The 14,286-nt window shown below is 34.2% G+C and overlaps 1 protein-coding gene across 4 annotated transcripts in view; it reads left to right on the plus strand.

Moving 5' to 3' along the window:
• DIAPH3 (diaphanous related formin 3) overlaps window positions 1-14,286 on the plus strand; it is a 217,587-nt gene that overhangs the window by 39,825 nt on the left and 163,476 nt on the right. For all 4 annotated transcript variants that reach the window (XM_065678158.1, XM_065678159.1, XM_065678161.1 and 1 more), the window contains 6 exons: window positions 10,250-10,360; window positions 10,785-10,903; window positions 11,052-11,168; window positions 12,306-12,424; window positions 12,549-12,613; window positions 13,214-13,318. In XM_065678158.1, the coding sequence (XP_065534230.1) occupies window positions 10,250-10,360; window positions 10,785-10,903; window positions 11,052-11,168; window positions 12,306-12,424; window positions 12,549-12,613; window positions 13,214-13,318 (636 nt within the window). The remainder of the gene's footprint in view (window positions 1-10,249; window positions 10,361-10,784; window positions 10,904-11,051; window positions 11,169-12,305; window positions 12,425-12,548; window positions 12,614-13,213; window positions 13,319-14,286) is intronic.

Genomic DNA, 14,286 nt, shown 5'->3' on the forward strand with positions numbered 1-14,286 from the left:
TAGAAAGAAATGATTTTGTTACTTCACTGTTACCTCTTGTATTAAATAGTCCACGTCTGACAGTAAAGATTGCTGTTTGTTTAATCTGTCTCAGAGAACAGCTAACCATAAAGAAGTACTTGAAGGTAGAGGAGAAATCATTTGTAGCTGAATTATGCCAAAACTGATGGGAATGTATTTTGAAAAATTGTCCCTCCTTTCTATCTTGTAATCATAGAACAGTTTGTCTTGAAAGGGACCTTTAAAGGTTCCAACCCCCCCTACCAGGAGGGGGCATCTTTCACTAGGTCAGGCTGCTCAAAGCTCTGTCCTACTTGACCTTGAATGTGTCTCTGTCCTGAGCCAATAGATTTTTATTTAGTATCATTGTCATAGCTGAAGCTGGGTTCAGTTGCTATGATAGGACAAATTCAGCTTTGAGTTACTGCTTAGTTGTCTTACAGTAAGAATTCATAGCCATGTTGTAATTTGCCCAGTGAGCTCATAATTGAGGGAAGGATAATCCTCTAATTGAAATACACCATTTTTTGCTTTTCTATTTATTAAGTTCTGTAAATGTTTGTTTATCTCAGCATAGGCTTTTTGCACCGAGTTAAAGTTTTGAATGAAAACCAAATCAAATCATTTATGAATTCTCTAGTTCCTTCCTTTGCTTCAACCTTGAAGATTTTAAATTACTATAACGCATATTGCACTCTTACCAACAGTGATAGTCAAAGTTGCTTAGGAACCTTAAACAGTCAACTTCAGGGCCAAGTAGGCTCTCCCCCAGCAAGGGGTGAAATGTAGGATATTTTGTTTGTTCTTATATTTAATTTGTTTTTTGTTTTTAAAAGTGGATCAGCTTGGTATTGTCTTCATACAGATAGTGTTGGTTCTGGCAGAGCAGAAAGATTTGTCTTCTTTTTTTTGTCTTTTTTTTTTTCTTTTTCTCCGCTGTGTGCATATGTATTTAATGTGTTGAAAATCCCAGTAATTGTCATTAGGGATCAAAAAGGAGACCTTGTATTGGCAAGGCTGGAGTGGAGCTGGAAAGGAGAACTGTAGAGTAATTTTTAATTTGGGTCTGGAGAGATTTGTGTAAAGCTCAGCCTAGAATTAAGATCGGCAAGGAGAGAAAGAAAAAGCTTTGAGCTACAGTTGTAGTGTGACTACAAAGGGGCTGCAGAAGGAAAGTGTAGGCTGTAAGACAATGTATTTCCTTTTTTCCAAGGCTTTTGAGTCTGTATTTTCCAGATTGGACATACATTTCTTGTAGGTCTTTAGGTATTTTTGTATGAATCATTGCAGTTCTACAGTATTAAATCTAAATATATGGTCTCATATATTTCTCTTCTTCACTGGGGTTTCTGTTTCATTTAGATTTCAAAGTGAATGATGTTCAGTTAACAAGTTCCTATTCAGTAGGATTTCTTTGGCTCATATTTTAGTATCCTTGATATTAGGCAGTATGAATTTGAGCCAGGAATGCAAGCTTGTGCATGTCAGGGTTTCAGGACAATATAACTTTGTCTCACTCCATCGAGGGCATTTTTTTTTTTTTTCATGGTGTTTTTTTAGTCCTTCTTGATTTACTTGCTTGGTAGTTTTGTTCCTATTTGATCAACCTGAGAAATAAAAATATGAAAAGTTTGATTTTCTGTTATGCTTATTTCTATTGTTTTAGTATAATCAATAAGGAAAAAATCTGTATAATATATATTAAAAAAATGTTACTTTAAATATAACCAAAGAATGATAAAGTCCAAATACAGAAATCAATTTTAGTGTTGAATAGTGGTAGTTCAGTGTCTCTTTGTATTGGTTAAGCAGCTTTATTCTTTCTTTGGCATGAATATGAATATCAATTAATTTTGATTCAGAAGGGAAAAAATGCTACTTGCCCTACTAAAATGCAAAAGGTTTTGAGAACTTCCACATCCATCACTGCACTTACATAAAATGTTTAAATTTTTATACTATGTAGGGCAATACTTCTCTGCGTATTCTTTAGTAGCTTACAGGTATTCAGAGTTCTGAAATTAACATTTTGTTATGAGTATGAGGCTTCCAAAACCGTATAGTTTTAGTACCAGTAGAAAAGCTGTCTATAATTCCCTTTGCTTTAGAGTTAAGAAAGCATGTGAAAACTGCCTTAAGAGCAGCTGCTTACTTTATTTGAAGCAATAAGTAAAATAAATCAATCCTGTGTGCTTCTCACTTAACCCTGATGGGTATCCAAATGAGCATTTCACCCCTTTCCTCCTTTTTAAAAATTAAATAAAAATATAAGGTCCTCTCTAGAACTATGTCTTGCAGAGCATGCTGAAGGTGAACAGATAGTAGCTCTTTTTGGGGATTCAGAAATTTTAATCCCCTGTGAAGAGTTGCTGGTAAAGAAGCCCCTTTAAGACAAAGGTAGATAGCAGTATTAATGGCAGTTGAGACAATTCATATGCAGGGAAAAAAAGGTCATGACTGATTAACCACTTAAATCTTTCTTATGAGTCCTTTCATACTCACTGTTCAAAGCGATGCTTGTCTATTAGCGAAAATTGCCGATTACATAACCCAATTAGTGCAGAAAACTTCAGCTGAGTTTTTAACTGTGCAGTAACAGCTTTTATTTTCATGGGACTACTACTCAGATATTAAACAAGTACTTTTCTGCTAGGTACACCTTCTTGTGTTTGTGCTATACCTCCGTTTGATATTTTGCTATCCTCTTAAATAGAAGATAAGAGCATTATTAAAATTGAGAATTCACTCTAAATGTTGCAATTGCAATACTTTAAATATATTAATTTGGCTTCACTGATTGTGTTACCATAAAGTTCCTGAAAATGGGTAACATCTTGCTATTTCGTTTGGTGCATCTTGTGTAGACACAAACTTCTACTGAAAGTTCTTGGTTTTTTTTTTTTTTTTTTTTTTGAGTTAAAACTTCCATTTGAACATGTTATTTCCACTAAAAGGCTCTTTATCTTTTTCAGACTTCATAAATGGTTGCTAGATTTCTTTTTTAAGACTGGAAAAATCAAGGTTGCTCATGTGAATCAGCTGTAAACTTTTGTAACAATGCTATTGACCTGGTGGTTAATTTGACGGTGTTTTAATGAAACTGAAGTTTACAGTTGTCAGTTACTTGGCATGCTTGCTTTGATTACCAGCTTGATGTATGTAGGCTTGCTGTGTGGCAGTTCAGTTTGCCACTAACTACTGACCTTTACAGTTTTGAATTGCCTAACATTTCTGCTACTTGAAGGCTGCATGTATAAAAGGCCTTCGTATGATGATTTTTTTATTTTTAGCGAAAGCTCTATGTATCTACTTTTTTGCATTTGTTGAAACCTAACTATATCTTCCCTTTTATCTTTTATAAAATCAAAAGCTATGGAAAGCGTACCTAATATTTTTTGTTAAAGACAATATGGGTTTGACCTTAGTTTGAGACTATAGCTATAGCCTGGAGTAATACTGAGTTTCTGGATTTGTTAAAAGTAAACATAGTTTAACATTTTAGGATTGAGAAAATGTGCACAGGGTAATCTGGTTATCTTCTCTACTTAGGATAACAACTGAAAAAGTCTAATATGTTGGCTGTTCATGTCACATGTCACAGATCTTCTGACACAACCCATTTTAATATATTTTAAGACAACAGCAACAACAAATTTTGTCTTGTATTGTGCAGTTCTTTCTCTTCATGGAGAATCGAATGAATGCTTCTACTTTCTAATTATCTTTCATCACTGTCCGCTAAGCAAGCTAACTAGTGGAAGAGTGCTGCTTTTCTGTGGAGTTCTTGTTGCAGATGCTAGCTCCTCTTAATTTTTCCAGTTAGAACTGAGAGCAGGTTCAATGTTGAAGCAAAGGTGCAATTCCTCCTTTTCCAATTAAGTTCCTGAAAAATGAGCATTGGTCATCCCTGTGGAAACCTGCAGATGTTTCATGCCTGTCCTAGAAGTGCTTTTGTGACAAAGTAAAAGGTCTTGTCTATTCATCGATAGCATTACCCTCACACTACTTTTCATTGTCAGGGAATAAAATTTCATCTTTCTTTTTCATCTAATAATGTGAGATGGTATAGTCTGTGATATTTTGGTTAGCTGAGTCACTTAACAAGTCTTGGTTGCTCTATGCCAATGACATCCTTTCCATCACTGAGTATATAACAGGATGAATTAGAGCAAAGTTCGCCTTATCTAAATGTAGAGGCTGATAAGTGTTTAAGATCCATGTAAATGTACATGCATCTGGATGGTACATCTCAGTCATTACTAAGAATTGTTTGTCATCAGTAACAGTAAATAATTGGTGAACACTGACACAGTTTCTGTACTAAAGCCAAATCTACAGCCAGTCTAATACTGGAAAGCAGAATTTAACTTAAATACGCATCTTTAGAGCCCTTTCTACAAAAGCATATTTGGAGTAAGAGTGAGAAAAGTGAAGTAGCAAATCTTACTGCAGTTTGTCTTATTTAAATGAGCAAGTTATAAGAAGGTGCTTGCCACATAGTATTGATTGTCTTGTTTATGCAAGAAAAAAGCTGTTCAAAGCTACTGGTATGTACCTGACATTTTCCAGCAGAAAAGGACGAAATATATCCTGCCTCATCGTCAACTGGGAAAAATGCAAATTTAAAGTGCAGACTGTGGAATTCTTAGAAAATGCATCTTGTGACTGGATAGACATCATCAGTTAGGACTGGAATTTGAAGCTGCAACTTCTCACATAGCAGAATATATCTGATCTCATTGGTCTAGTTTCTCATGGAGGAAAGTATTCAAAATTTTTACTTTCCAGGTGAACTGTATCATCGTCAATGAAAAATTCTTCACTACCAAATATGTGTGTGTCCATCAATATATGCCCATCTCTTAGATAAACAAAGTCAAGCATTGTAGAATTCCCTACCGTGTAACAGCAGGGTGTTAAAAACATTCCATATGGAATATATTTGCAGACCTGAAAGCTCTCTGAAAACTAACGAGATGGATTGTACTTAGTTGAAGTTCTTTAGGGATGAAGAAGGAAAAGAAGTGTCTAACTGGACTACCACATGAAGAGAGGGTGCTGCTTTTGGCTTGTCCGTGAAGAAAAGAGTGTGTCTCTATATGCCTTCACTGCATGCCTGTTGTAAACAGAAGGATACTCTCAAAATGTAATTACTGTCTGGGTTAGAGGTGCCCTTCTTGAAACAGTACTTAGAAATTTCACTCCTCAGCACCACAACAAAATTTTAGAAGGTACACCAGAAAGCTGTGTATTATCATATGCCTTTTTGCAGTTAAAGCCGAAAATAATTTCATTTCTTCATGTATCTTCTCAAGTGCAGACTGACAAGAACCTCCACCTACATCATCTACAACTTTCAATGAATTGCTTTTAGATATAAACCATTTCCCCAGCGTGTTTGCTCACAATGACTTGTGCATGCCTAGGAAGCTGATTTAACTATCATTACTATACTTCATGCTACCTCAGCAGTAGTACTTCTTCTTGTATTGAAGATGAAACAGCTTTTTTGATGTGGACACAGCTTTCCTATCTTATGTCTGTGGCTGAAGATTAAAAAGGCTGTCAGTCTGTTTACAGAATCTTATCCAAGGTAACTGAGTGTAAAAGAATGCGATTAGGGCCCACTCATCTGGAGTGCAAGCAATGACTGATTGTTCTGTGTCCCAAGAGTTGACATTTATAGAGCTGTCAACTCAGGTGTCACAGGCATTTTGTTTAAGTGTTATGTGCTTTGAGATTTGTCAAGGAATGATGCTACATTTGAGATAATTGTTCTTCAGTTTTTTCCTCAGTTAGGAACATCGAACATGAGCCATTATGAGTGGATACTCCTTGGAACTGTGTGTAGTATGAATGCACATAGAGGCCATCACTTGAAAAGAATTACTCATCTGTAGCTTCCTTTCTTCCTTTTTTTTTTTTTTTTTTTTTCAACTCTTTGGACCCTGTTTTGTTTGGTGTGACCCTTTATTAGCATCACTAGAGAATGGAAGGTCTCTTTCTGTGGAAGAAATTACTATATCCATTGTTTCTACTGATTTTTTTTGATTAGTAGCTGCACTCTGAAAGTAGGAATCAAACTTGTTGTTTGATTAGTGTTAGATCTGAAGTCAGTAGTACTTTCTCGTAATTTAATGATTCTACATACCAGTCTGTTTCTTCAGAATTTTTAAGCATGCTGTTAAACCGATTTAGCACTACTTTAAGGTAATAAGATCCTAATCTGGTATTTTTAAACAAAAGTCATGTACCTCCATAGTTAAAAACAAAAAAAACCAACAACAACAAAACAAAACTCATGACAGACTTTGTTTTTCTGAGGCCTTTTTGTGATTGAGATGTTCTCACTGAACAAATAGACACAGATGGAAGTAAAATATGACACTTTGTAGATTAGGAACAAATGACTGGCATTTGTAACCCAGATGGGACATGTTGCAGCAGCCGTAATGGTACTCTCTACAATATGTGTTCATGTTTAAGCTGATAAGTTGGATCCCTAGTCAGTAAAGGCAATAGATCTTAGAGTGCCCTGGTCACTTCCTATATGTTGTAAAGTAGATCTTTTAGAACTTTGATCTTAAAAAAAAAAAAAAAAAAAAAGCTTTTAAAGAAGAATCTAGTAGTGTACTGATTAACAAGAATGGGAGTTTCGCTATGCTTATAACTACATATAGGTATCTGTCTACATAGAGGCATGTAAATGCAGGTATCTCAGGCTTGAACTGTGTTGTCCTGACAAACTCTTGAGAACTCCAAGTTTATTCCTGTTTGTTACATAGATACTAGTTAAACTAAGCTTGCTACTTTTTTAATGTTGACTCACTGCTGTCAAGCATAGGATAATATTAATATATTGTTTTTCCAACTGCAGAGTTTAGGATTGCAAAAAGTTTCTTTGATCTTAAATCTTCCCTGGGTTATTGGTTAACATCGTTTTCTTAAAAGGCACTCTAATGCTGTTCACCAAGCTTGAGTTGTTTTTTTTTTTTTTTTTCCTCTTGGTTTTTACATGTTCCCCCAAAATCTAACTTTCCAAACTGCAGTGTTATTAAACTACTCACAGTCTTGTTTCCTCCTTTTGATAGAATTTAACACGTTTTTGTTCCTTACAGATTTTAGGTTCACTAGACAGGTCTATCTTGCTGTACTGTACTTCTAAGTGAATGAATAATTTGAAATTATTGCAATCGTATAGTTTAAATATTATATGTTAACTGCTGAGTACTGAATTATGGTTTCATAAGTTTTCATAAAGCAAATTGTTCAAAGGTAGATATATATGCAATGCCTTGCTTAGATCTGTGTTTGCTTCGTCATGGATAAACTTTTCTCACCATGCTTTTTGTTGACTTTTGTTTTGGAACTTTCACTATTACTTTGTCTTTACTATAGAAATAGTTTGTTAACATAATACAGTAGGTCTTTGTCTTTGTTTGTTCCAGGAAATCAAAAGTATATTCTGCTTATAACCTGAAATTGAATTCTCATGTGATCAAATTTGACTAAACTACTGGAACAGCAGTACTTTCTACTGATGTGCTTCTTTTCATTGTCATATCTTCACTCTGTGCTATTTCAGTAGCAAATCTGCACGTATACCTTGTTGATTTGGAAAATTAAAAGAAAATGCTTTTTTTTTTTTTGGCAGCAATTACATCTGCAGACATCCTTTCAACTAAATTGCATTGCTGTCTCAAAGATAAAACTAGATTGCTCTTGATCAGGATTTTCACAGTAGCATACTTTGTTCAGTCTCCTATTCCCTTATTGAGAATTTAAATCAAGTGTGATAGATGCTGATTCCTTGGTTAGCAGTCCATTCACATAAAGGTTTGCATGAGAATATACTGTGTTTTAAACTGCTGATAACAATGACAAAGGTTCCAATTCTGTTGTAATCAAGCAACATGTAGCTTCACTTTATTTGAAATGTAAATGTAACCTTGCAGTACTGTACCTTATTATTGGCTGTATGATAATGTTGTCCAATGGAGTCTACAGTTATTGAAATGCCTCACTGATGTTGACAGTAGTACAGGCGTTTATGGCATCTGTCAGTGTGATGAATTACTGGATTTGAATGGCAGAGGTAATTCAGTCAAGAAAATGGAGTTGAATGAAAGCACTCCAGATAGGTAAATTGATGATGGTGTATAATAGGTTTCAACTAAAAAAGATCAAAATTAGATGAAGTCAAAATGTTCATTATGGCTGCTGAAGAAAAATAAAAATTCTGATAAAATGGATGGTTTGGTAAAGTGTACCCATACTAAAACAAGTGTGAAAAGGTTTAAGAAGAAAGAATACAGCTTATATTTAGGTAATAAGAGAATATATACTGTAAGGTATTGTTGCACTGAATTTTAACTCTTTTGGTTGCCTGCGTTTTCTGCTATTTGTTGCATCCACATTCTCTGCCACATTGTGACCCTGCAACTTGTGCAGGTTGAGGGCCTAGAGAATACACCTTCTAGACCAAAGCAAAATTTGTTGTTAGTCTAAATGAAGTCTTACTGGTCTAACCAAATTACTGTCAGTAGTGCTAACACAAGGCATCCCATGTCTCTACTTTTCTGTGCTGCATTTTACTTAGGGCCATATGGCTATCTGCTAGTTACAGGAAACTTTGTTATGAAAGAGTAAACTTTGTGCCACAAAGTTGTACAAGGCTAAGCAAAATCTAAAACTAGTAGGGTGATAGTCGTTCTGTTACTAGACAAATCCTGATGCATCTAAATAAGCCAAAACAAAGCTCCAGGCAGGTGAGCCTAGTCTCGATAAAGCCTGATGAGTCTGGAAGCATGTTAGCCTGTTACTAGCAAAAATAACAGTTACAAGGACACGTATTCTAAATCAGAATGTAAAGGACATGACAGTTAAATATTGAATATGAAGAGCTTTTTCAGTTTCCAAAAATACTTGGCTGTGAACAGTAGTCTTAATTTCTTATTGGGTGCTGTTAAGATTGGTTTTATTCAGTTCACTTTTCATGAGTGGACTGAGCATTTTTGGTGGGTTTAAATGTTTGTTGTGTACAGTTTAGATGTAGGTAAGTCTAAGTATGTTCTTCTTATTTATATTTTGGTATTTGTGGTTTCCTTTTTTGGGTGTTAGCACCCCTTTTTGTTACCTAATGTAGGATGATGCTTCAGTAGTAATAAAGAGTAACTCTTAGAAATAGTACATATACAGAAACAGGCTCCAGGAGCAACACAAAGATTTTGCTAGGATTTGAAAAAAAATAAAGAGCAAGTTAATTAAGTCATATTTTCCTTTAGATTTTTTAAAATGCTGTAGATATGCATGTAGAATCAAATTGCATAAAATTAGGGAAATAACAGATTCCAGGGAGGAGAAGTGTCATAACAATTTTTCTGACAGGCATTGCAGAGATGAAGAAGCCACTGTGACACTTAAAGCCCCCAGTTGCTATGAATTTAGCAGCTTTCCAAGTGGTTTGTTCAGAGAAGAACAATAGGATTATTTCTTATTTATAACTTTAAAGAAGTCCCAAATCTGAAAGATCTTTCCCAAGGGAACATTTTTAAGGCAGAATTTTCAAGGTTGTGGTTCTATTACCTATATTCCTGTTTAACTAATCTAATTTAAAGCTGATTGTTGGTAATGTAGTGCCAATATCTTTCTGAAAGAAAACACACCGTATGTATCTATTCCAATGTGTGGGGTTTTTTTACTGTTACTTATTAGGTGATGATCTAATTGATCTCATTGTAAAGAATATGGAGAAAGAACAGGAACAGAATTTCATCGTTTTGCAGTTTCTAGCCTTAGAAGTTATTTGTTGTATTAATATTTTTGTTAATTTTTTATGCTTTTTGTTAATCTTTTACACACTTTGCTAGCATCAGATATAAAAACTGTCTTGCAGTGAGGAAAAAAACCCCACAAAACAATAGCAAGGAAACATCACTTCAGACCTTATGTGTGTTTACATTGATTTTTATGTGTTGAGAATTATACTTATCAAGGTATTGGCTATATGCTGAAGTTTATTTACTAAAAGGAACTTGCTGTTTGTATAAAATTAAATGATTCAATGGAGTGAGAGACTTTCATCTTTATGAATGGTATTTATAGCTCAGGTAGCTGTTAAGTTTATCTTAATTATAAGATTACAGTAGATTGTTAGTTTGACATGATGTAATTAGTAGTTATATCTTTTTGACTGTGATGCATATTGAAATCTAAGAAATAAAATAGTTTAATATTTTCTCTGTTACAGGTAGCTTGCATGCAGCTCATCAATGCTCTCGTTACATCTCCTGATGACTTGGATTTTAGGCTTCACATCAGAAATGAATTTATGCGTAGTGGATTGAAAGAGATATTGCCAGTAAGAGTCTTCTAGTCTCTCTTTGCATTACTATTTAAATTACTGGTCTATTTGAGCTTGAGAGGGAAAATGGGAGACCAAGTTCTAATAAATTGTTCTCAGGGGCATTTTATTAACTCTGGGTATGAACAGTTAGATATGAGAATCACTGTTAAAACAGGAATGAAAAGGTGAAGTGTGCTCTCTGAACTTTGTTGATTCCTCAGCATTTTAGCATTCTGATTTAGAACATGTGACAGACTGTTATGCAGACACTTGTTAAGCCAGGCTGAAGCCATGTTTACCTTTTAAGTATTTAACTCATGTTCTTGTAATTTTAAACTTTAAAATAACATAGACTTATGGAAGATACTAAAAAGGTAAGGTATATTTACCTCATGGAAATGTTAATTTTGCAAGCCTTCCTACTATTTCTTCTTTGCAGCAATTGAAATGTATAAAGAATGAAGCATTAGATATTCAGTTGAAAGTCTTCAATGAGCATAAAGAAGAAGACATGATCGAATTCTCTCACCGTTTAGAAGATATTAGATCTGAACTAGAATATCCTTTTGATATCTGCAAAGAAACATGAACAAAATTGAGCATGTAAAGGACATTCTGGTATAATTTCTGTTTACAAAAAGTTATCAGTCAATATTTGACTGATTTTCTTTCCCCCCCTTGCTATTACTCTCCTTAACACTTTTACTGAAGTAAATGATGTTTACAACATGGTATGGAATACAGTTAAGGACACTAGTGCTGAAGGATATTTTCTTTCTATTCTCCAACATCTTTTGTTGATAAGGAATGATTATTTTATACGGTATGTTTAATACTATGCTAAATGTTAATTATGGATTTTTTTGCCATTCAGTCCAATAATAGAAGATTTCTTCTGTAAATGTAATGATAAATGCAGCTTCATCTTTTTCTGTGCAGATTGTAGTTCCTCACTATTCTTATGTGAATTTATGTTCCATAGTATCCATAGCTCTGGATAAGATTGCCATCTATATGTTCTTGTTTCTTCTGCTTAGGATACAATTTAATATATAAATGTAGAAAACTATTTTTGTTGATATCTGAACCTTGTTGACTGCAAGTATAAGGGATTAGGTCAGGTCTCTTGATTGGCTATAAATCACGGTAGTCGCATTATAATTTTCTGGTGGTTTTGAGTCAAAGATCAAAGCAAAGTGTGCACAGAAGTGCACTTTATACAGAAATCTGAACATGTGCTTAATTTAGAGTAACTTTTGGTTGGGAATTGAGTATTCTCAGTATACATTATAGGTCAGTGTGAACATATTAGCATCTCTTGGAAAATTCATCAGAAAAATTACAGGGAAATAAGAAACTCTTAGATATTTAAAGCTGCCAGATACTTTCTAAAATCTGCTCATGTAGTTTTTGAGGAAACTCTGGAGAAACCAGATGTGAAGCATATGGAGAAGGAAAGCCATCTGTTTTCTGCATAGCATTCTACACAACCTTGTGTTTCAGGCAGTGTCTAGCATAGATGTACCCTTAAAGGTTAAGATTGATTGCCTGACATGGGTACACCAGTGCTAGACCTCTTCAACCTGGAAGCTGTGAATTCAACTTTTTCATGTTCTGGGTGAGTGGCACAGCTGTCATACACCCCAGCAATTTAGAACCAGGTGGTTTCACTCTTTTTACTGAAACAAGGCTGCAATGAATCCATAGTTGAAAATTCACAAAACCAGAAGGGGTCAATCTGAAGGAAGAGTCTTCTCTTTACTGGGAGGAAGCAGGAGGGAGTCCTTTCTTCTTGTATTTCTGTAAGGGGAGAGATGCAGAGCTTATGATTAGGGCTTGCATCTACACTTCTATGGAAGTAAGTCAGCCCAGGCCTTTTGACCTTAATGTGTCACAGACAAGATTTTAAGTACACATTTAAAGGTAAATACACTGTAAAAGAACTCATCTTTGTCTTTAGTCCGCAGTATTTCAAATTAATTGAAGAGTGTGTATCCCAGATAGTATTACATCGAAGTGGAACAGACCCAGATTTCACGTATCGTAAAAGATTAGATATAGATTTCAGCCACTTAATAGGTAAGTACTATATTTAGAAATGATTACAGTGTTGTAGTTCTTTATATGTTATAAAAACCAAGTTAAACTTGTACATTTAAGAATCTTGTGTTGCCCATATATGTGCGTTTTTTTATTTTTCAAGATATTTGTGTAGATAAAGCAAGATTAGAAGAATGTGAAGAGAGGGCTTCTGAACTTTCCAGAAAAGTAAGTAATTTTCAAGTTATGTGATCTTAAGATGGACACTGGGTATTACTTAATAGCTTCATGGATGGTGTAACTGAACATGGCATACTTTTAACTTAAAGTTACTATTTTTAAGTTTAGTATTAGTTCTGTGTGTATGTGGGAATTTGGATATTTCTTGTGGACTGGGAACCAGAGAAAAATGCTTAAGAAAAGATTAAGAATATTTTTACTATTTAGTTTAAGGTTTCAAGTATGAGTCTCTCAAAAATCAGCTGAATACTTGATTTGAACTGTTATCAGTTTCTTCAAGACAAAATGTGAGAGTAAGAGTTGACCCATTTGTATCTGTGGACTGTGTTACTATATATAAAATTTTTAAGCTTCTTTGCTTGTAGTTTAAATGCAATAATACTTCGCCATTTCATATAGTGAAGACTTGTAGTGGTAACAGAGATGGTACATCCACTTATTAGATACGTGGAAGTTAGAATAGTAGATAAAGTTGTGTATCCTTACTGTTGTTAACATGTGAGCTTTAATAAATACAAAAAGACATGTTGGAATCTAAATAAATTATACAGAACTGACTAGTTATTAATAACTTTCTTTTTTTCTTAGTTTGAGAAAGATTTTATAGTTCATCAGGAAACTCAGGCCCTACTGCAAAAAAAAGAAGAAAGAATCAGTGAACTTGAAGCGGAGTTGCAAGCTTTTAAGTCACAGGTATAAGATTTTAAATGAGTGTATGAAGTGTTGTTTTTGGAAGGGGCTTAATTTTGCATCTTTTGCAGATTGTGATAGTGTAGTTGAGGCATTTTTTGTTTTTTGTTTTTTTTATTTTCCCCAAAGAATCTTTGTTATTGATTATTATTGATTGTTTCCTTTATTTCTGTTTTGCACTAAGTATTGTGGTGTAGCAGTAATTAGCTCTTTGAGTTCCCAAATGATCCTTTTTGTGCCTCAGCTCTGTTAATTAAACTAGTTTCTTATGTTTCATTTGGGTTTGCTTTCAGTGTCATATATTTCTGAAGTAATTAACCACATAGGGTAATAAGTGTTACACTTTTAGATTAGCATTCGTCACTATGATCTTTATCCCTCTGCAGGAAATTATTCATTACACAGTTTGCTTTCCTGAAGCCATACTATGGATATCCAGCAGTGAAAGAAATAACCTGTGGCTGGATAAGAATTTTTCCTGATAATTTTTCAATTTTCAAACATAGATATTTTAAAATGGGATGGAGACGAGAAGTGCAGGTTTTTTGAGAGTAGTACTTGAGTTAACTTTTAACTGCTTCAGCTCTAAAAACTGTGTAAGGAGACTGAGTGACCAAGTGATTTTATTTTTTTGTGTGTCTTACTTCCTGGAATAAGAAGCACAGTCTAAAAATAACTAAAGAAAGACAGCATCAAGAAGACATACAAGTAGGAAGGTGATAAAGTATCTTGAAAGCATACTTTTAAAACTTTTTGAGTGAAGTAAGTTTTCTCTCATTTTTTCTTTTGTTCACTGTATTAAATATAATTTTTTTCATATGCAGACAGCAATCATAACATACAATTATGTTTAATAATTGTCATACTGTCATTTATCCCACTGTTATTGCAAAACTTGGAATGATTTGTAACTATCAAGCAATTGATTACTACAACTTAGTACTCTAAAACCCATCTTAAGAGGAGTCTTT

The sequence above is a fragment of the Lathamus discolor genome, chromosome 4 (assembly GCF_037157495.1).
Source record: "Lathamus discolor isolate bLatDis1 chromosome 4, bLatDis1.hap1, whole genome shotgun sequence".
Taxonomy (NCBI): Eukaryota; Metazoa; Chordata; class Aves; order Psittaciformes; family Psittacidae; genus Lathamus; species Lathamus discolor.